The sequence below is a fragment of the Spinacia oleracea genome, chromosome 1 (assembly GCF_020520425.1).
Source record: "Spinacia oleracea cultivar Varoflay chromosome 1, BTI_SOV_V1, whole genome shotgun sequence".
Lineage (NCBI taxonomy): Eukaryota > Viridiplantae > Streptophyta > Magnoliopsida > Caryophyllales > Amaranthaceae > Spinacia > Spinacia oleracea.
In genome coordinates this window covers 36,364,200-36,386,896 of record NC_079487.1, presented here as the reverse complement: position 1 = coordinate 36,386,896, position 22,697 = coordinate 36,364,200, and the positions used below count along the sequence as shown (strand labels likewise).

The 22,697-nt window shown below is 37.2% G+C and overlaps 3 protein-coding genes across 5 annotated transcripts; all 3 read left to right on the top strand.

The window, feature by feature from the left end:
- Positions 1–214: 214 nt before the first annotated feature.
- Positions 215–7,949, top strand: LOC130463829 (uncharacterized). The gene is made up of 11 exons (XM_056833093.1): positions 215–271; positions 2,407–2,633; positions 3,071–3,154; positions 5,258–5,564; positions 5,659–5,889; positions 5,996–6,295; positions 6,420–6,842; positions 6,945–7,220; positions 7,320–7,532; positions 7,619–7,766; positions 7,924–7,949. The coding sequence occupies exons 1-11, from the start codon at positions 215–217 to the stop codon at positions 7,947–7,949; spliced, it is 2,292 nt and encodes a 763-aa protein (XP_056689071.1).
- Positions 7,938–9,208, top strand: LOC130465818 (uncharacterized). Of its 2 annotated transcripts, none has more exons than XM_056834665.1 (5): positions 7,938–7,965; positions 8,052–8,255; positions 8,533–8,614; positions 8,697–8,788; positions 8,904–9,208. In XM_056834665.1, the coding sequence occupies exons 1-5, from the start codon at positions 7,961–7,963 to the stop codon at positions 8,944–8,946; spliced, it is 426 nt and encodes a 141-aa protein (XP_056690643.1). In that variant the 5' UTR covers positions 7,938–7,960; the 3' UTR covers positions 8,947–9,208. The 2 variants fall into 2 exon arrangements, with proteins under 2 accessions (XP_056690643.1, XP_056690642.1); XM_056834664.1 differs by having other exon boundaries at positions 8,697–8,798; positions 8,904–9,180.
- Positions 9,209–15,762: 6,554 nt separating this feature from the next.
- LOC130465817 (uncharacterized) lies at positions 15,763–20,386 on the top strand. 2 transcript variants are annotated; one of them, XM_056834661.1, is made up of 5 exons: positions 15,763–16,039; positions 17,994–18,090; positions 18,357–18,531; positions 18,646–18,758; positions 19,983–20,386. In XM_056834661.1, the coding sequence occupies exons 3-5, from the start codon at positions 18,474–18,476 to the stop codon at positions 20,322–20,324; spliced, it is 513 nt and encodes a 170-aa protein (XP_056690639.1). In that variant the 5' UTR covers positions 15,763–16,039; positions 17,994–18,090; positions 18,357–18,473; the 3' UTR covers positions 20,325–20,386. The 2 variants fall into 2 exon arrangements, with proteins under 2 accessions (XP_056690639.1, XP_056690641.1); XM_056834663.1 differs by lacking the exon at positions 17,994–18,090.
- Positions 20,387–22,697: the final 2,311 nt, after the last annotated feature.

Genomic DNA, 22,697 nt, shown 5'->3' with positions numbered 1-22,697 from the left:
GGAGAGTGGTTGGACCGAAGAAAGTTTCACGAAATTATTGAAACGACTAGGTCTTTGGTTTCCCGATGGCAATGACATTCCCACCTCTGCCTATTATGCCAACAAATTGACGAATCCCTTAGGCTTAGAGGCCGTCAAGATAGATGCTTGCCCAAATGATTGTATTCTTTACAGAAAAGAGTATGAAAATTTGGATAAGTGTCCAACGTGTTCTATGTCGCGTTACAAGCGTAAAGGGGCCAATTCAGCTAAGAGGGGACCGCCCGCCAAGGTATTGTGGTATCTTCCGATCATACCTAGGTTTGAGCGCTTGTTCTCCGTAAAGAAGAATGCTAAGTATCTGAGGTGGCATGCGGAAGGGAGGAAGAAAGATGAATTCCTTAGACATCCGGCTGATTCTCCTCAATGGAGAACTATTGATAAGAAGTATCCTGAATTTGGCAAGGAGGTTAGAAATCTGAGACTTGCTCTATGTACAGATGGGATGAATCCATACGGCTCTCTGAGTAGTCAGCATAGCACTTGGCCGGTTCTTCTTGCAATTTACAATCTTCCTCCATGGTTGTGTATGAAACGCAAGTATATCATGTTGTCACTCCTCATCTCAGGGCCTAAGCAGCCAGGACATGATATAGATGTGTATCTCGCTCCACTCATAGATGATTTGAAATTGTTGTGGAATGAAGGTGTTCCAATGTTCGATGCTCACACCAACTCAAACTTTACATTGCGGGCAATGGTTTTCTGTACCATAAATGATTTTCCGGCCTATGGAAACTTGTCTAGGTACAAAACCAAAGGAGAACAAGCATGCCCTATATGTGAAGAGGACATGAAGCCCACACGGTTGGATCATTTCAAGAAAAATATCTACCCAGATTTCAGGAAGCACCTTAGTCGATATCATCCTTATCGTAAGAAGAAGAAGGAATTCAATGGGTTCACCGAGGAAGGAGTAGCTCGTACACCTTTGACAGGATCACAAGTTTATGAACGTATCAAAAATGTTGAAACCAAATACGGTAAGTGCTTCAAGTCCAAGTCTAAAAAGGGTGTTTTATGGAAGAAAGTGTCTCCATTATGGGATCTTCCCTACTGGAAAGATTTGTCGGTTAGGCATTGTCTCGATGTAATGCACATTGAGAAAAATGTGTGCGATGCTATCATCGGGACTTTGCTAAACATACCAGGAAAGACCAAGGACAATGAGAATGTGCGGAAAGATATGAAAAAGAAGAATATTCGACCAGATTTGTGGCCTGTTAAAAAAAAGGATGGTACAAAGACCTTTCTGCCTCCAGCGTGTTACACAATGTCGAGAAAGGAGAAGAAGACGTTTTGTGAGTGCTTACATGGCATTAAGGTTCCCTCGGGATATTCGTCGAATGTTAAGCGCCTAGTGTCTCTCTCGGACCTTAGGTTGATTGGTATGAAGTCTCATGATTGTCATGCACTGATTAATGTATTTTTGCCAATTGCACTTCGTGGGATATTGCCGAAACACGTGAGACATGTTATAACAAAACTTTGTTTGTTTTTCAATTCCATATGTGCTAAGGTGATTGATCCGGAGACTTTGGATGCTTTGCACAATGATGTTGTTGAAACTCTATGTCGATTTGAAATGTATTTTCCGCCTTCTTTCTTTGATATAATGGTGCATTTGATTGTCCATTTAGTTCGCGAAGTCAAGTTATGTGGTCCGGTGTTCTTAAGATGGATGTATCCTTTTGAGAGATTTTTTAAGACTTTAAAGGACAAAGCAAGGAATCCGGCTAATCCAGAGGGTAGTATCATTCGGGGAGTCCTTAAAGAAGAGATTTCTGGATATATAGCTGAGTTTTTGTCAAGCCTTGAACCAATAGGACTTCCAAAATCTCGACATGTTGGTAGGCTCGCAGGGGAGGGAGTAATTGGTAAAAATGTGATATCTCCTCCATCGGAGAGAAGAAGAAGGCACATCTTTGTGTGTTGCAGCATCTTACAGAGGTTCATCCTTATTTAGAAAAGCATCTGCTTGAATTGCAACATTGTAATCCTAAGTTGAAGGAAAGAGCGTTGATGCGGGAACATAATCGCACATTTATTGAATGGTTTAAGAAGGAAGTTGGAAAGAAACAAGACCATGATGTTTCTGATACGATCAAGTGGTTATCTCGAGGTCCTCGACTATGTGTTCGATCTTTTGAAGGATATGATATCAATGGGTTCACATTCTACACTAGAAGGCAAGATGAAAAGAGTGTAGTGCAAAATAGTGGAGTAAAGGTTGTTGCATCATCTAGGGTCTATGCAAGCGCTAAGGATAAAAGGCCGGTTGATTCAACACAATCATATTATGGTGTTATCGAAGAAATATGGGAGCTTGATTATACCTATTTTGTGATCCCTGTTTTTCGGTGTCAGTGGGCTAACAACCAAAATGGTGTGAAGCGAGATGAAATTTTCCCGGGTTTAACCTTGGTGAACTTTGATCGACTAAGTGACAGTGACGAGCCATTCATTCTAGCATCACTAGCTAAGCAAGTTTTTTATGTGGTTGACAATATTGATCCTAGATGGCGTGTTGTTGCCCAAGGAAAAAGACATATTTTGGGTATTGATGATGTTGTAGATGAAGATGAGTATGATGAGTATGATGACACACCTCCGTTACCAATGGTTGTTCAACCATTGCCAGAAGAGGAGGATGCAAATAATACTAATCATATGCGTACAGATCATACGGAAGGAATATGGGTTACGAATCGTAATTGAAACATACATGTGTAAGTTCGGGCTTCACTTCTGATGCATTGTTGAAGTTTTTGACTTTGTTCTTTCTATTCATATCTGAAAGCCTGTGCGCCTTGGAATTTTTGTTATCTTGACTACTTAAATTTGAATAGTGAAGGATACTTGTGGATATTAATTCATATTTTTTTTCTAAAAATTCAACCCCAATCAATTGCCACTTGTATTGTGAAGAGGAATTGCAGTGATAGTCTCCTACTTTATCCCTCCTATTTAAGTTACTGAGAGTCTGATACTTCTAATAACTTGACTAACTTTATCTGGTTTTTTCACACAGGTGTAAACTTGGTGAATGTCGTATCCTCTTATGTGAGCCAGGTTCCAAGCACAGGTTGCAGAAATTGCAGTTGAATTTTCCTAGGTTAGTTTTCAGTACATTTTGTCTAATAATATCAATTACCTGTTCTTGTTTGCATGGCTTTGTGATTGGTAACTTAGTTTCTGATGTTTGCTTTCTGGTGGTTGATGATGGATAAGTACATAAAAACCGTTTTGAAGATGACTTTGTTTACAATTTGATACTTTGCTTACAATATGGTGTAATTTACATGTTTGAAGGTGAAGATTTGAACTCCAGAATCATCAAATTAGACCAGGAATAGAAATCTGAGTGATGTCTAGAAACTGTCCTGTTCCTGAAGTTTCAAAACTTACAAAATTTGTAACTTGTGTCATCCATAACCAGAAAAGCAGCATGAAGTACTGTTTTAGCTTCTCAGTTCTTTCCAATGCAACTGAAATTAAAGAGGCTGATCAGTTCTTTCCAATGCAACTGAAATTCATCAAAATAAACAGAGATTCTTTGGCCAATTGCACTAATCAACTCAGTGAAGTACTGTTTTAACTTCTCAGTGCACTGATCAGTTCTGTTCTGTGCACTGATCTGCACTGCCCAGATCAGAACTGTGCAGATCAGTGGACAAAACTGATCAGAACTGTGCAGTTATGTGCACTGATCTGCACAGCTCAGATCAGAACGATCAGTTCTGTGCACTGATCTGCACAGCTCAGATCAGAACTGTGCAGATCAGTGCACAGAACTGGTCAGTTCTGATCAGTTCTGTGCACTGATCTGCACAGCTCAGATCAGAACTGTGCAGATCAGTGCACAGAACTGGTCAGTTCTGATCAATTCTGTGCACTGATCTGCACAGCTCAGATAAGAACTGTGCAGATCAGTGCACAGAACTGGTCAGTTCTGATCAGTTCTGTGCACTGATCTGCACAGCTCAGATCAGAACTGTGCAGATCAGTGCACAAAACTGGTCAGTTCTGATCAGTTCTGTGCATTGATCTGCACAGTTCTGATCTGAGCTGTGCAGATCAGTGCGTAGAACTGGTCAGTTATGATTTTTTTTTGGGTTGTTTTTTAGGTGAGGTTTGATTTGGGATTGTTTTGCATGTTAGGTGTAATACCATAAGGCCATTATTTTAGGTATAGCTTTGTAAATGGCCAATTGTAGCATTTTGCCCTTAATATAAAAAAACAAGACATAAACAGAGATTCTTTGGCCAATTGCACTAATCAACTCAGTGAAGTACTGTTTTAGCCTCTCAGTGCACTGATCAATTCTGTTCTGTGCACTGATCTGCACTGCCCAGATCAGAACTGTGCAGATCAGTGGACAAAACTGATCAGAACTGTGCAGTTATGTGCACTGATCTGCACAGCTCAGATCAGAACTGTGCAGATCAGTGCACAGAACTGGTCAGTTCTGATCAGTTCTGTGCACTGATCTGCACAGCTCAGATCAGAACTGTGCAGATCAGTGCACAGAACTGGTCAGTTCTGATCAGTTCTGTGCACTGATCTGCACAGCTCAGATCAGAACTGTGCAGATCAGTGCACAGAACTGGTCAGTTCTGATCAGTTCTGTGCATTGATCTGCACAGTTCTGATCTGAGCTGTGCAGATCAGTGCGTAGAACTGGTGAGTTATGATTTTTTTTTGGGTTGTTTTTTTAGGTGAGGTTTGATTTGGGATTGTTTTGCATGTTAGGTGTAATACCATAAGGCCATTATTTTAGGTATAGCTTTGTAAATGGCCAATTGTAGCATTTTGCCCTTAATATAAAAAAACAAGACATAATGTATACACAACCTACCCGTTGTCTACTTGCCCATGACTTCATTTTGCTAACCACAACTAAAGATTTCATTTATGCTGAGCTTCTCTAAAGAGTAGAAGAGTGAGCACAATAGTCTTTTGTCATATTTACTTTTCTCTTATTGCCGTAATTGAATTTGTTTTGTAGTCATTATTTCGTTTGGAAACCAAAATTCTTTATGAATTTGTTTTGTAGGCAGACTTTCATAGTCTTCATTTGAAACATGTATCAATTTTATTATAACTGAAAACGGAGTATTGCTCTCTTTTCTAAGTATTGCTCTCTTTTCTAAGTATTGCTCTCTTTTCTAAGTATTGCTCCCTTTACTAAGTATTGCTCTCTTTTCTTTGTTGCAGGACCGTAGCTACCATGGATGATCATCGTGATAATGAAATACAGGGAATTGATGGAGATAGTCATCCTACGGGGGAATCACAAGGTACCAACACTAGTAAAAACACCAAATTCCGTGGTCCGGCAAAAGGAGTTCAAGCCAAAAAGCCTATGCATCTTCAGTATAATCAATATGGAATCCCCGATGGAGAATGGTCAGGAGAATACGGGAAGCAAGTTGGGTCTTGTGCTGCTAGAATTAACATTAATGTGAAAGAATATTCAACGTTAGATGAACACACAAAGAAGGGGTTTTGGGAGGAGACCAAGGTAAACATTGAATAAAAACTTGATTTGTATTCTCCTAGATTATCTATTTGTGTAGCATACGTTTCTAACAATCTCTTATCCATAAAATTAACAGCTTCTGTTCCACATTATTGATGATCCGGCTAAAAGGAGAGAAAAATATTTTCATATGTGTGTGGCGAAACGCTTTGGAGCTTTCAAGTCTAGGTTAACGCGGCGTTGGATAACTAAGAAAGAAAAAATGCCGAAACATCAGACAAATGACATGCCTTGGGACATCTACCATCAAATCACAGAGGATGATTGGAAAACATTTGTGATGGAACGAAACAAGCCGGAGATGTTGGTAATAATGAATTTACTTTGCTACATATTTTTTTATATAATTATATGATTAGTTTGTTGTTGCCATCTTTAAATGTTCGACATGTTCTTTATGTGTTTTTTGACAGGTTCGTAGAGAAAAAGCAAGTAAAAGTGCATTACAAAACAAGCACCCACATCGCACAGGCCAAAAGGGTTATGTTAGAAAGAGACCAGAGTGGATAAATGATGGGCGACTACCGCCAGAGGCAGCTTTAACCCTCTCAAGTGGCTCCTCCTCAGTGACCTCATCACTCACCATAGCGCCAGATAGATTTAAGAAGTTTAGATCAGTAGAGTGGATCTTGGCTCATCAAGTTAAAAACAAAGAGGGAAAGTGGGAAGTTGACCCGAATGATAAAGAAGCCGTAAATATTGCTAAGATGGCTGTAAGTGCATATGAAATTTTACGTTCTATATCCTTTTCTTTCCTAATTCCTAGTTTTATTGCTAAGATTGCTTCTCCTTTCCATCATGTATACCATCTAATTTTTACTTTCCTAATTCTTATAGTTGGAGTACATAGAAGAAGAGGGAAAAGGAAATATTTCATTCACCCAGGGAGAAGATGCCCTCACCAAGGCTATGGGAAAAAAGGATCACCGTGGGCGTGTCAAGGCAACAGGTGGAGTTAATGTCGGTTACAAAGTTGCTTTCGGTCCAATAGACCGAAGTAGTAGATGTGGCCATATTGAACCATCACCGGAGGCTATCGAATCAATCAGAGCTTCGGTGAGAAGGGAGTTTGAAGATCAATTAGAGAGAAAGGTGGCGGAGGCCCTCCAAAACCAACTAGCCACATTGAAAGCAACCGGTCAACTAAACACCCTCTCTACCCCCGCACTTGATTCTGCTCTTGTAAGTGATGAGTTTGATGTTAACCGTGCACTCGTAACCTGTTGTCCGAGTTCATCGCAGCAACCACGCGAGCTGAAGGTATATATTCTCTATAGTGCATACACTCAAAACACCCCTAGCTAGGTTTTTAATATTGTACTTTGTAGTGATTTCTGAAATTTTGTAAATTTATTTGTGAAGGCCATAACTCCATGTCGTCTTGCCCTTGAGGATAAAGTTTTGGGTAACAAAGTGATAGTGGCAGATGGTATGGCGTACCCATTGGATGGTTCGTTGCACCAACACTTTAGATCGATGAAGCCTAGTCATTATAAGGTCCAAGTTGATTGTATTCACGACGGACATGATGATGACACTCTTCCGGTACCTACTGGAGATGGATTCAATAACTTAGGCAGGGCTCTTGCTAGTTTTGTGCAATGGCCAATTCACTTGGTGATTTTCGAAGAAGACGAGGTATAACTTTTTTATTATTAATTGTCATTCATTGCGTTATGCATCTGTTTAGAATTAGATTCAGAGCCTTGAACTCCTTTGGTTTCTACCTCTGTTTAGGAGTACTCTACTCCACGCCCAACAAAGAAGTCCAGGAGTCAGATTTTTGAAGAGGTGGTTGGTAGCTCCAAAGAGAAGAAAAACGAATTAATTGTCAAAGAGAAGACAACAGAATTAGTTGTCAAAGATAAGACAACAGAATTAATTGTCAAAGAGAAGGAAACACTTGATTTAGGGTCCAAAGAGAAGACAACACTGAAGTTAACGGCCAAGGTAAACCATATGCTTCCCACTCCCCTGTGCTTCAACACTGAAATCAAAACTGAACTTTTCATGCTAGCTTAACATTATTGTTACAGGAAAATTCATGCTCAAATAAGTTGGAGTCGAAATCGAAGTCGAAGAACTCTAAGAAATCCAAAGAGATGGTAGGTAGTTGTGATCGTAAAACTGAAGAATCAGCCGCCAAAAGTAAGAAGCAAAATTTGGCAGACGACACAATTCAAGGTCTTGGCCCATCATGCAATTATTTGAAGTTTATAATCAATACGGCGCCCGGTGATGTATATAAAAATACTTCAATCCCATTGCCCGCTTCGGTTTGGCATTATGACGAAGATCGACAAACTTATGTAAATGAGGTTGACGTTGAAGAGTTCCTTAGAGGGGAGTGCCTCAACATTTCAGTGATCCAAGTCTATATGATGTAAACTTTTCCATCGATATTTTTGTTTTTGGTTTTGTCAACTATAATAGTTTTTGAAATTTTTGCATTATACATTTACTTTGTAGGTGTTTATTCCACGAACACACCTTTGCATTTGACAACTCTCAGATTGGGTTTGTTTGTCCCGAGGCAATGTCAAGCTCTAGAATCAAGGCCAACCCTCAGGCTGCATCAATGTATTTGAAAGTAGTTTTCAATGCTGAAATTGAAAAGGAGAAGAAGGGTGATCCTAACATTACCAAGTGGTTTTTGATCCCATACCATCAAGAGTAAGTGTTAGAGATTGATCGATATTTGGTAAATAGCTATGTTATTGTTATTTTCATGCATAAGGTTGCAATAACATTTATATATAATGCAGAAATCATTGGATTTTGTACGTGTTAGACCTACGTAGAGGTTGTGCGTATATTTTCGACTCTGCGATAGGTTCCAACCGAGAAAATAGTGCATGGGGAATCTTATGTTTGTAAGTTACTTTCAATTCTTTTTAAGTTATTTCTTTTCGTGCCGAATCAGATTCATGAAGTTTTACTCAACTTCCAGGGCATACCAAGTGTACAAGTTTAATGATGGGATTTGTCCGAATAGAGCGACTATGCAGGGGTTGAAAGGCTTCCATGTAAAGGTATATCATGCTTACTAATTAGCTTTACTTTTTTTTTGGGTAACTACTTGGATATATAATTTATGATTTATCTCCAAATCAGTGTGCTCAACAAGTCGGCGCCCGCGAGTGTGGCTATTACGTTATGAAGTTCATGCATGAAATAGTCACGTTACACCATAACACTGATGAGCGGTTAGACAATGTTCGTTCTTTTACCATATGTTAGTTGAACTACTAATACTAGTACTTTTACGTAGTAGAATTCTTAATTTACAAGTAGCATTACTTATCATGTTACTTATTTCAGGCTTACACTCCAAGAAATGCGCCTTATACCGATGAGGAAATAGATGTGGTTCGTGAGCAATGGGCTAAGTTTTTTACAACCGAGTATTTATTTACTTAGGTTGTTTAGACACAAAGATGGAAGCGTTTATATCTTCATGGATTTGGTAAAGTTCTTTAATTTTTCCATAATTACAAGTCTGCTGGATTTGCTAATTTATTGCTTTGAATACTAATCTGCTGGTCTTGCTGCTGCTGCATGTGAATTCTGATCTGGTGGTCTTTAGAATTTCACTTCCATCTGTGTGTTTCTCCTCTGTTTGCTTCTGTTGCTGCTCTGTATGTTATTGTTTCTACTCATTCGAATCTATTTATGCACATTTAAGGCTCATTAGGTCGTTATAGGTCATGTTTAGAGCTAAAATGACATTTTCGCTCCCAACTTTGAACTAAAGAACCTAAGGACTCATTTGATTCTTATTACATGACTAATATACATAGTTTTAACTTTCTAAAACTCATTCGAATCTATTTATGCACATTTAAGGCTCATTAGGTCGTTATAGGTCATGTTTAGAGCTAAAATGACATTTCCGCTCCCAACTTTGAACTAAAGAACCTAAGGACTCATTTGATTCTTATTACATGACTAATATACATAGTTTTAACTTTCTAAAACTCATTCGAATCTATTTATGCACATTTAAGGCTCATTAGGTCGTTATAGGTCATGTTTAGAGCTAAAATGACATTTCCGCTCCCAACTTTGAACTAAAGAACCTAAGGACTCATTTGATTCTTATTACATGATTAATATGCATAGTTTTAACTTTCTAAAACTCATTCGAATCTATTTATGCACATTTAAGGCTCATTAGGTCGTTATAGGTCATGTTTAGAGCTAAAATGACATTTCCGCTCCCAACTTTGAACTAAAGAACCTAAGGACTCATTTGATTCTTATTACATGACTAATATACATAGTTTTAAATTTCTAAAACTCATTCGAATCTATTTATGCACATTTAAGGCTCATTAGGTCGTTATAGGTCATGTTTAGAGCTAAAATGACATTTCCGCTCCCAACTTTGAACTAAAAAACCTAAGGACTCATTTGATTCTTATTACATGACTAATATACATAGTTTTAACTTTCTAAAACTCATTCGAATCTATTTATGCACATTTAAGGCTCATTAGGTCGTTATATGTCATGTTTAGAGCTAAAATGACATTTCCGCTCCCAACTTTGAACTAAAGAACCTAAGGACTCATTTGATTCTTATTACATGACTAATATACATAGTTTTAACTTTCTAAAACTCATTCTAATCTACGTATGCACATTTAAGGCTCATTGGGTCGTTATAGGTCAACAACGTACTTAATTATCTCTATAGTCTGCAACTATATCTTTTAATTTTATGCTTCAATGGAATGTAAAGACAATATCGTGAGTGTAAACTTTGGTACTCATATATATTTTCCTTCCATGCAACTTGCAGGCTAGGGATCGAGTCGATTGGAAGAAAGTCAACACGGCCTTACTTAAGGTTTGTAATGCATGATCTAAAGGGACCTAAGTGGCTGGATTAGAGACATTTGTTAGATTAGCTCTCTAGCCTTTTGTCTTTAGTTGTTAATATTAGTTGTAATTTGTTAGACTAGCTAGGTGTTTAAAAATTGTAAACATACGTACTATATATACGCTTTGCTCTGTTGGGTTAATATAAATGAAGTTAATGTAATGATTTATTTATCAAAGATAACCAGATTCATACCTTTGCTATTTTGGTGTTGATTGGGTACAGGTTTCAATACTCAATGGAGTATATATCTAGTTGTGGTTATTGCCGCCTATTTTATATTTTAAAAGAATTTGGAAAAAAAAAATTAATGTTGTTGAAGGGGGCTTTTAATGTACGCCTCAACAACATATGAATTTATGGCGCCAATGTACAGGTATTGGCGCAAAAATAAGGACCTGTTGAGGGGGGCATTTAAGAAGTGAGCCTCAACAGAGGAGGCTGTTGAGGCGGGCTTCTTAAATGCCCCCCTCAACAGGTCCTTATTTTTCGCGTTTCTGTAGAGGTTGTTGAGGCGGGCTTTTGAAAGCCCCCCACAACAGATCACCTGTTGAGGCGAACAAAGCCCGCCTCAACAGATCACTGAGCTGTTGAAGCTACGTCTGTCGCAGCGGGCCTTGTTCGCCTCAATAAACCCAAAATGCCCCCCTCAACAGGTATTTTTTCCACTAGTGGTTGGCGTCATCGTCTTCTTCCTTGTCAGCTCTCATCATGTAAGCCTTTCCAGATATTGGTGGTCGTGGTGGATCATGATCAACCCTAGCATTGTTGTTGTTTCGTTCATGATTGGTCGAGGTGTCTCTTCCCGTATCCGTGGGAGGTGGTTTAGGGAAGTCCCTGACAAAATGGTCTTTTCCTCCACATCGATAACACGTCTTTGTTCCTGCACGACATTCACTTTCGGTATGGTTTCTCTTTCCACACTTAGCACACCATACATTACGAGCTGCTCTATCATTATAACCTTGGTCTCTACTATCGTTCCTTCTATAATTATGGTTTCCTTGGTTTGGCCTTTTGGTTCTTCCATGGTTTTGATTATCATTCTTCCTTTTATCACCAACATTTTACGCTTCTCGAAGTAATACAACTCGTTCAACATTAACTGCAATATCAACCATATCTTGATAGGAATTAAACCTTTGAGTTGCCAACTTATCTTGGTACTTCAAGTGAAGACCTCGCTCAAAATGGTTCATCCTGGATTGCTCTGTCGATACCAGCTCCGGTGCAAATCTTGACAATTCCATGAACTTGTTTGCATATTCCATAACACTCATTGTTCCTTGTTGCAAGTGCAAAAACTCGTCTTCCTTTTGTTTCCTCAGGGATGGTGGATAAAACTTATCTCTTAGTAACTTTTGTAGCTCGGTCCAACCAAATCTAGGTTCATTCTTCCTTTCCTTATTAACTTTCCACCATAAACTTGCTTGACCCGTTAAGTAAAACACAGCGAAATCGACTCTCCATTCCTTAGGACATTGCAAGGTTTCAAACAACTGATCTATGCGATTAATCCAATCCTCGAATTCTACAGGGTCGGGCTTGCATCGAAGATGGTGGGTTTAGGGATGAAAACTTCTTGAACATTGATGCATTTTCGTTCGCATTCGTCGATTTCCGTTTCTGAGAATCTTTGATTAATTCAGCTAACATCGTGCTAACGGTTTCTAATCGTTCCATCCTTTCTTTGTGATCTTCGATAGGTTGATCGTCATAGGGGTCATCATGGGCAACATCCTCGTAGATAGTGTCATCGTTGACATGGACGTTGTGCTCGTGGTGCGCTCCACCGTTAATATCGTTAGTCACCTCGATAGTCGACATTCTGCATAACGTGCTCAATCAGGAAAACATACATAATAGGAAAATAATCCCTTTTCAGCCCGTTCCTACACTCACACTCATTTCATTTTAACTTAACATGATTTTAACATATTCTTTTTTACTTTATTTCTTAAAACTCTTTGCTTAAAGCCTATTGAATTCTACTACGCGCAAAACCCGTAAGGTTTAGCACTTAGGGTCCAGAACCTTTGCTCTGAATACCAAACTGTAACGCCCCGACCTCTAATTCAAGTATTAAAGCATACTTAGCAGCGGAAACATCCTAATTCGGTCGGGACATTACCTGCCGTAACTTCCTCTTGGGAATTACAAGGCAACCATCAATCATAAGCTATTAAACTCCAAAATTAACATAATAATCCTTTTTTAATTCCTTAATAAAAGTACGTAACTTAATCAAGAATCTTTACTTAAACTTGTTACAACTTATCATTCACTTAGGTGAACATTGTAATAGTGAAATACTCGCCACTACTCGTTTCCGTGGTCCCCAGCAGTACCTAAAACGGAAAACAAAACGGTGAGCCGAAGACTCAGTAACGAGTTACCCTAACATCGTAACATCATTTCAATTCATTTTATTTAATAACACAGGGAGAATAGAATATAGTAAAACATTTAATAAATCATCATTTTAAAAGCATCATTTCAAAACATCATTTCTGCAATATCAATTCAGGAATATTATTTCAAGAATATTATTTCAGGAACATTATTTCAGGAATATCATTTCAGGAACATTATTTCTTTAACCTTTTTCCTTTTTAATAGTATTATTCTGGTCGTCAGGACTTTACAGGAAAACATGGTAGGACGTCTCCTACGAACAGGGGAAGCCAGTGCTTCATAACAAGGGGAGCCAGTGCTCCATAACAGGGGAAGCCCGTGCTTCTTATCAGGGGGAGCCAGTGCTCCATAACAGGGGAAGCCAGTGCTTCTTATCAGGGGGAGCCTGGGCTCCATATCAGGGGAACTTGACCAGTTCTTACACTTTCATTTATCATGCTTACATTTCTTTTAATAGAACATTAATCAGGAAAATCTCATTCATTTAGGGTAGTTCAATAAAACAATTCGTTATTTCATAAAATCATTCTTTCAGGAATAATAATTCATTAAATCGATACTTTGCATAAAGTTGCATTATCGTAAAACAATTCATCAAATCATACTTGTAATCCCGCAAATCATAAAAAATCATTATAAAACATTAATCATTCATAACATCATTCATAAATACATTTCGAAGGGATTGCGGGTACTAGCAATAACCGTTACCTCAATTCCACGCTTTGCTAGGCCTTTTCGTTGGTTCGTTCTTCTTGAGCTCCGAGTCCGAATTCTTTCAAAATATTAAATTATTGAATTAATATTAAACAATAAACGATTTAAAATCAATAATTTTGAAATAATTATTATATATATATAAATCCGTTTGCATAAAAACCATTTCAATTTATTTTAATAGAAATTCAGCAATAAACTATAGCCTCTATGTTTAAATAATAAATAATTATTCGTAGTCATTTTACGTAAAGAATTTTTTTAATACATTTGAAAATCAGAAATAGAAATTAGGGAGTGAGAAACTTACCCAAGCCCAAATATAAGTACTGGGCCAACTTTTGTTAAGTTGGGTTTATTATATTAGAGCAAGGAAGCAAGGGAATTTGGTTGGGTTTCCTGACTCCTTGCAAGTCGACAAAAAAAAGAGAGGAGGGAGCAACAGAGCACGAAGGAGGGAGAAGAAAAAGGGAGGAGAGTGCGGCGATGGTCCGCGACTGGAGGAGGGAGGAGGGAACGCGGACAAGCGGCGCAGAGGAAGCGGCACACCAGCACGGTGGCGCGGGGCTGCGAACGGGAGAGAGGGCAGGGGAGTTGATTGAGGAGGGAGGCAGGGGAGTCGATTGTGGAGGGAGGCAGGGGAGGCTGTGCGGGGCGTCGAGGGAAGTGTGTGGTGGTACTGGGTGGCTGAGGTGTGTCGGGTGGTGAGGAGTGGTTGTCACGGTGGTGGTGGTGGTGGCGACAGTCGGTGGTGGTTGTGGTGGTTTTTTTTTTTTTGAATTAATTTAAGAGGTAAATTTAGAAATCAAAAATTAAATTTGAAATTGGAATGTTTATTGTTTGTTGGTGGTTTGAGGGTTGAAATTCCAGTATAGTTGAACAGTTATTTATAGCAATGGCATTGAAAAAGTTACGTGATTGATGATCCAAATTGGAAGAATTTTAGATGACAAATGTAAGAAAATAGAGAAAAGTAGTGATGAGTAATGAAATCTAGTGACTTTAGGTGAGTGAATCAGCAAGCCTAAAGTTTATAGATGTAATAGATGGCAAACTCCATGGCTGCCAGATGCTCATGTTTACACGGCAGAGAAGAGGAAAAGAGAGAGAAGGGTTGACTTGGTTTTAACGGTCAAAAGGGCATTTTGGTAAATCTACAATGTGGGACAAATTTTCAGAATTTTATTGCTATTTTTGGATGAAAATAGGATCATTAAAATTAATTTCTAGAATAATTCTTTTATAAAGTGCTAATAAAATAAATTTAGTTTTCGAATAAAATTAGTCGTTGATAAGAACGTTTTTGAAATTATTAAAATCTTTTACAATTTTACGAAATGTAATTTAAAATTTAAAAGGTAGCTTAAGCTCGTAAATATGAAATTAATTTATAAAATTTGAAAAATAATAAATCGTGTAACGATTTAAAAATAAACTTCGTTAATCAAAATAAGGTTCAAATTTTTGGATTTAAAACGAATTTAAGCTAAATAAAAATAATTAAGCATAATTAATCAAGTTTTAAAAATTCGGGGTATTACAGAACGAAACCAACATTTTGATGGGAGGGGTGGGGGATCTTTTGATGGCGGGGGTGGATCTTTCTTTTTCTTTTGAATTGCCAAAATTGAGGCAGAGGATAGGCTGCAATCGTAGGCGACATTGGGTTTGTGTCGGCCTCTCCCTCATTTTTTGCGGTTCAGATGAAAATGAACAAGGTCCGTACGAAATCCCTAGAATTTGAAGCAGGATGGTTGATTATTTGTCCAGTTATGTTGGTATTTTGATTTGATGCGTCGTAATTTTGGGGTTTGTTTTGACAGGTTTTCAGTTTTGGTTTTGGGATTGTAGGTTTTCAGTTTGGTTCGTCGTTATTTAGGGGTTTAGTTTGCCAGATTGTCGATTTTGACTTTAGGATTTTTAGGATTATTAACAATTGTTTGGGATTTTGATTTTCAGTTTGGTTCCTCTTATTTTTGGGGGTTTAATTTTCCAGATTTTTAGTTTTGGTTTTAGGGTTTTAGAATTTTTAGGATTATTAACAATTGTTTGGGATTTTGATTTTCAGTTTGGTTCATCTTATTTTTGGGAATTTGATTTGCCAGATTTTTTGTTTTGATTTTAGAATTTTAGGATTTTTAGGATTATTCACAATTGTTTGCTGTTTTGATTTTAGGGTTTTGATTTTGGTTCGTCTTATTTTTGGGGTTTGATTTGCCAGATTTTCAGTTTTGGTTTTTAGATTTTGTACTATTAATCGTTCGTTGTTGTTTTTGTTATAGATTAACCAGTTTGGTTCGTCTTATCGTGCGTTCGTTGTTGTTGGTCATGGAGGAACTTGGGAAAGGCTACGAGGATCCGGGAGGTTCTAGCTCTCGTCACTGGGAACTTTCCGGCCACCGGAGCTAGGGTCGGGTTTTTGGCTCTCCGTCAATCCAAGGTTAGAAACTATCATTTTTTTTTAAAATGTTATAAGTTTACTTTTAATTTGTAGTTATGCTATGTTAATGCTCAGTTTTAATTTGTAGTTATGAATTGTGTTATTTGGTTATACCAATGACTATATCTTTTATGTTACACTCCTTTGCTTCCCTTGTGTTGTGTGCCAAGTATTGTAAAGAAAATGGGGTGTGAGGCTGCTCATATATGGTAGTACACTTACATTATGCTTACAATTATAGTTGTTTTATCTTGTAAAAGCCTTTTGCTTTCTTATCATACTTTTCATTGGACATTTCTGTTATCTTAGATACTCAATGATAATGTGCCTTTTTTTTAACTGTGCTTTTCAGAGTTTACCATTGGTTCAAAGGTTTTATTTTGTTTCATTTTTTATTCACAAGTTTCATTTGGTGTTTTTTTTTTTTTTAATATATAGAGGTGCTTATTGCATTTAGTTCTTTGCCTTTCTACTCTTCCTTTACCATTCTCTGCTCATCAGAAAATAGAAAGGTGGGTTGTGTGGCTTTGCTCCTAGGTTTTCTCTTGCTATAATATGTTCATTGTGAGAAAATTTCATAATGCAAAAAATTTCTGTGAGTATACACACCTTATACTAATATTCCCGGACATTTTCATATACCTTTGACTTTGAATTACCTAATGCTAAACAAAATTCAGTCCAGGAATACCTAATACTAACACATTTCATAGCATGATCATCAACAAGACTGAATTTCCTTTGCTTTCTGTGTGTTGTGTGTTAAGATTCTCAGCTTGTTTGTTTGCCTCTCTTCCTTTGGTTTCAGTTTTTACTGTTAGAAATGTTGGGCCCTTTTGTTTTGGTTGTTTCTTTAATTTGCTTTCCGAAATGGGTGTTTGGAATTTGATATTTCATGAGTTTATGGTTTAATTTGATTAATTCGTGTTTGAAATTTGATATTTTTTCTAAAACCAGTGTAAAGATGTGTCAGAAAAATGACCTTGGTATTTACATGGTGATTTTATATTTGCTTTCTGTTTGTTCTTATATCTTATTATTGATTGTCTCTCTTTTTTTGTTTTTTGTTCTTACTATTGGAAATATTGAGCCTTTTTTGTTTGTTTCCGTGGAATCTTTAAATTCTGAAAGTTGTTCTTGCATTTGATCTTTCATGAGTTTATGGTCTAATTTGATGAATTCGTGTTTGGTATTTGATATTTTATATTAGGGTTCGTTGGATTATGGTTTACTTTGATAAATCAGTGTGTCAAAAATAGGAATTTTTTCTGTACAGTGTGTTGGATTATGGTCTGGTTTGATGGCGTTTGTTCTTGTAGATTGAAAGTCTCTTGTTGGCTAGGATACACTTTAGTTTTCTTTTCATGAAAAAACTTATCTCTGGTATATCAAAGTGCGATGTAAGCTCATGACAGTATTTAGGTACCACGTCGATGCTTGTCAAATTTTAATTGAATGACATCTTAATTCTCTATAAATCTAATTCCCAAATAGTTTCACAGGCACGTGTCTGGGTTTCTCATAGTTTCACAGGCACGTGAATTAGGAGAAGAGAGTTTTTGGCTGATCTTCTGATTTTCGTGTCAGCTTTTGTACGTTTCTCATACATTTCTGGGTTTCTCATAGTTTAGGTTTTGTTCCTTGTTATTTTTAATCTTGTGAATTAGGAGAAGAGATTTTTGGGCTGATCTTCTGATTTTTGTGTTAGAAGTAACATCGTCCCATATGAGGTTTGAATTTGATGTTAGGGTTGTTTGGAGATAGGATATTTAGGATTAACTATGAGGTTGCTGGTTGTGCAATTGAAGTCACAGCAGGGCCAACCATCGACTTTGTTCCAGGAAGTGTTGTTGTTTTCTTTGTCGTTGTACCTGCTGCATACTGCTTTTGTATCATGTTGATTTGTTCTGTCCGCTAATCAGTTTTGGTTATGCCTACTTATTCTGATCTCCAGATTCTGTTTTGCTTTTGTTCTTCCCCTAAACTGCTGAAATCAGGAAAGAGAGTAACAATGGGGAAGGCAAAATCGTTCAAGGATGAAGTCACTTTTGGTATGAATTCGCTCTCATTAACTTCCTCACGGTGTTGTTTAAGTGACTCTATGCGCCAGCATTGCTATTTTTATGTTTGGATTTGGAATGAATTCAAGTGAGAAAGATTTCCTTGAAGCATTCAGAAGACCAACTGCCATTTTTTCTTGCTATATTGGCCAATTTGTTGATCCTCTGCTTGGATTTAAATTTTTCATTATGGAGATAACGGTTTTTAGTCTCCCCACTCCTGTTGGTAATAGTCTTCCGTTTGCTAACTATTGCAGGTACAGGAAGGTGAAGCCAAGATACCAATGGGTGCTAGCATCGGAGTGTGAGTGCATGTGGTGTGCGTAGAAGCGAGTGTGAGTAAGTGTGTACAGATGAGTGTTGGGGTGCATTAAATGAAAGATCCGACTGCTGAGGTTGTTGTATCTGAAGATGGAAGAGGCAAAGTTGCTGGTAGGTGATTGCGATATTTTTATATAGTCATCTGAAAAGCATTGACAATCAGGCTCTTGTGCCACGAGATAGCACTCTGTTAACTCCATTGTTTTGGATAATGTTTTTCTTCAGAATTTCACCTTCTGCATTACCATGCTTTCGGTACTGCACACAGAGCTCATGCTTCCACTGAGGGTGTTGCCAAATATTTGAAGCCTTCTGTTGCTGGCTTCTTGATGCAAAAGGTACTTGTTTCTTCTGCATTAATCTGCATGTGGCTTGAACATGCATGTCCATTCTTAATAGAGCATTTTGTTTTAAACTTGACTGCTGGTCACTGGTCAGTGCCAATTCATATCACTCATAAAAAGCTTATTGTTCAAGCTGTACACCCTTTTGTCCATTTTGATGCAGAATGCTCATTGTTGTTGCTTATTTATAGTCTAGAAATTGATTCATTTGATCATGAGTCCACCCGGTGAAGTCGGTATTGTAGGTAGCTCCTAAGTTTCAATCGGAGTGATGTCGACTATGTCGTGATAGATGATTACATTGATTTAATGGTCCAGATAAGATCTAAAGCTTTCAATTGAAGTTATGTATGCAATTCGTTTAAAATAAAAAATATTCTTAGGCTGATGGGTTTTGTACAGACTAACCCGGACGGTCATTTCTCGTACAACAGCATACATGTTCATATTAAAGGCTTGGAATTGCTTGGTCACATTTTAACTTTCAGTTAAAAAAAAAATCAAATATATCAATTGATAAGAGTATTACTGGCATACTTTCTTGCCTGGACTGAGACAACTTGATTTTGAAGGAAGTCCTACATAAAGATTGCTTTTGTTGAGTTCTTGTGTGTTTAAACTAGAAAACTCAAGTATTGTTCAGATATACAAAAGCTCACAAAAAATACTTTAATTCTTTCCTTCACAAAATTGCCAACAGAACCATTTTCAGTAATTTAGCCAGACAACCTTCATCCTTCTTTTCCGAGCTACAAAATTCTTTCTCACAGTACAAGGATAAACCTGCACAATCTAAAATAAGCTAAAGCTAAGTGCCAAAGTGAAAGAACCTAAGGACATATAAGCAAAAGTCGATTTTTATTATGAAAAATTACCAAAATTTGAAATTTTCTTTAATGCCATCAGTACAATATTAGGGCCTGTGTTGGTGTCACTTCTTCAACTGATACTGTATTTGTCACCAAACTACTTTTTTCTGTGCCTAGCTATGCTGCTTCTGCTGTAAATATCCGGAGTGGTAGAGAATCTTAATTCAGCTGATAGAAAACAATCCACTTAACCATTGGCCTTTTATCTTGTTTTCTTCTCTTCACAAAGTTTGAACTTTGCTTCTTACATGTGTAATATAAACCTCTTTATTTTTGCTCTGCTGCCTTGATTTGAAGCACCTTGGTTGTTTGATGTGTTTGTGCCATCTTCTTTTCCCATTGTGTAAAGGGTCTGAAAAGGAAAAAAGTAGGCACCTATATTGCCACAGTTCTGAAGATTTTCAAAAGAGAAGGCTCATCTGAAGAGATGGCAGCACAGTCTCCCCCATATATTGTTCTTGGTGGTTTGGGTTGTAAGGTTGTTAACCATTTTTGTGCTAGTCTCTTGGAAGATCAGATGTCTCCTTCAGCTACTCTATCTTGTGATCTTTGTTGCGTGCTTGTTCGAAGAGTGCTTTTTGGCAAAAGTTTACTCCATTTCATGAAATGTGTTGCCTTGTATAGTTTTACAGTATCTGATCCATTCCCATCTATTGAATGGAGGTTGAAGAGTCGAATAAGCATCCTGTAAAGCAGTCATTTTATGTTGATGTTGGGCTGCCTATGTAAAGGCATGTAAGACTTCCTTGATACAATGAATGAATGAATGAATGACCAGAAAAACTGGATTGGTGGCTAATTGTTTGCATTGCTTTAACAAGTGTCTAAGAACAAATTTATGTTCTTTGATACAAACAGGTCTTTCATTCAGTAAATCAATAGTTATCTAACAATTCTTAGGATTTGTCAGAACAAGGCTTATAGTTTAGCCTAGAAACACCAATGTAGGTGCTATAAATAATTTTACGGATATTTCATGAAATGCCCTCGAGTTTTTCCATAATTCACCAAACGCCCATCAAGTTTCAATAATTCATAAAATACCCCTCACAATTCGTACAAATACCCAACATACCCTTGCTAATAACGGACCGTTAGTCTGCCGTTAGCCAAGTTTTCTATTCACCCAAATGCCCCTATTCTGAAACTTATTTCACCAAATGCCCCTATTGTGAAACTTATTTCACCAAATGCCCCAAACTTAAGTATAGCTATTTTGATGTTTCAGCGACTAGTTTTTGTGTTTGAAAGGTAGCTATTGGTCACGATTGACTATAAAAGCCCCTTTGCTGAATGGTTCTTGTAAGTTAGATGTTATTTTGCTTTGCTTTGCTAATTTCATAAGATTTTTGTCATGAGTTTTCTTTCAAAATCATCATCCAAACCCAATGAGTCCACATATACTAGAGTACCTACCAATTTTTGTCATTGTGGTAGGAAATTTGTCATTCGAAGTTTTGATACAACACTCAATCCACAAAGGTTGTACTACAAGTGTGATCCTTGAAACAATCTAAGATGGTGAAAGGGAGTAGTTGAGCAAAAAAACAAGGGGCAACAACACGAAGGACAATGCGGGGGAAGCTTAGGCGAAGGAGAAAGTATTGAAAACAGGCGAAACAGTAAGATGCAAGAAGAATTGAAGCAAATGAAGAAGAAGCTAAAACAACAACAAAAAGTAGGCAAAGTTGTAATACAAATGGGGATATTGATGTTTGTAATTTTACTGTTTGTAATCATGAAGTAAACACAAGTAATGAGAAACAAATTCACATTTCATAAATAATTGATGTTGCATAATCTGCACAAAATACCAAACTGGGAAGCATTTCTGTTTTTAGCTTCACTTACAAAACATCTTTGCACCAACTACATTTAATGTTATTTTCTACTCAATGAATATGTGCAAGATCAAAACAGATGTGCAAAAAACTACCCCAAAAAGCATTAACAGCTATCCAGAAGAGCCTGTGGAACACCACTTCAACCTCCATTCCTACCACAATAACAAAATTTGTTAGGTACCCTAATATATGTGGACTCATTGGGTGTGGAAGATGATTTTGAAAGAAAACTCATGACACAAATCTTATGAAATTAGCAAAGTAAAGTAAAATAACATCTAAAATACAAGAACCATTCAGCAAAGGGGTTTTTATAGCCAACCATGACCAAGAACCACTTTTCAAACACAAAAACTAGTTGTCGGAACATCAGAATAGCTATATTTAAATTTGGGGCATTTGGTAAAATAAGTTTCCTACTAGGGGCATTTGGTGAAATAAGTTTCAGAATAGGGGCATTTGGGTGAATTGGAAACTTGGCTAACGGCGGACTAACGGCCCGTTATTAGTAAGGGTATGTTGGGTATTTGTACGAATTGTGAGGGGTATTTTATGAATTATTGAAACTTGATGGGCGTTTGGTGAATTATGGCAAAACTCGAGGGCATTTCATGAAATTTCCGATAATTTTATTTTACCATAATCTCTTCACTTGCAGAGAGTAATTATAGTTAGTGCTTTAATGTACTGTTGTTTTTATCAAAAGAGTTTTGACTCTTGTTGTTCCCGGCTATACAATGAAGTTATTGTGTATAGAGATGGCAGTGGCCGGGTTTCGGGCTGAGCATATGGGTCGGGCTTTGGGCTGGGCCCATGTGCCTAAGTTGATCAGTTACTAAAACTATTAATATGTATTATTAACCTAAAACATATTATTACATATTTTCATACATGATGGAAGACATCAATACCTTTTAAAGTTGAGCTACCAAATGTGATTGGAATTAAGTTATACTTGTATACTTAGATTTATTCTTCTATTTGCGTTTATCATGTTTGATTTTGGAGATTAATATTTCATCGTTTTTTTGGGCGGGCATTCGAGCGCGATATCGCGCGGTCCGAGTCCAAGTAAAACAAAGCCTTAAGTTAACTAAATTTATCTAAATTTATATCCCTTGAATTATGTGTACTCATACTACTCCGCAAATATTTTTATGTAATAATTTTAATAATTTCATAATCATTTACGCAAAAATTAAAATAAAATATATTTCGTA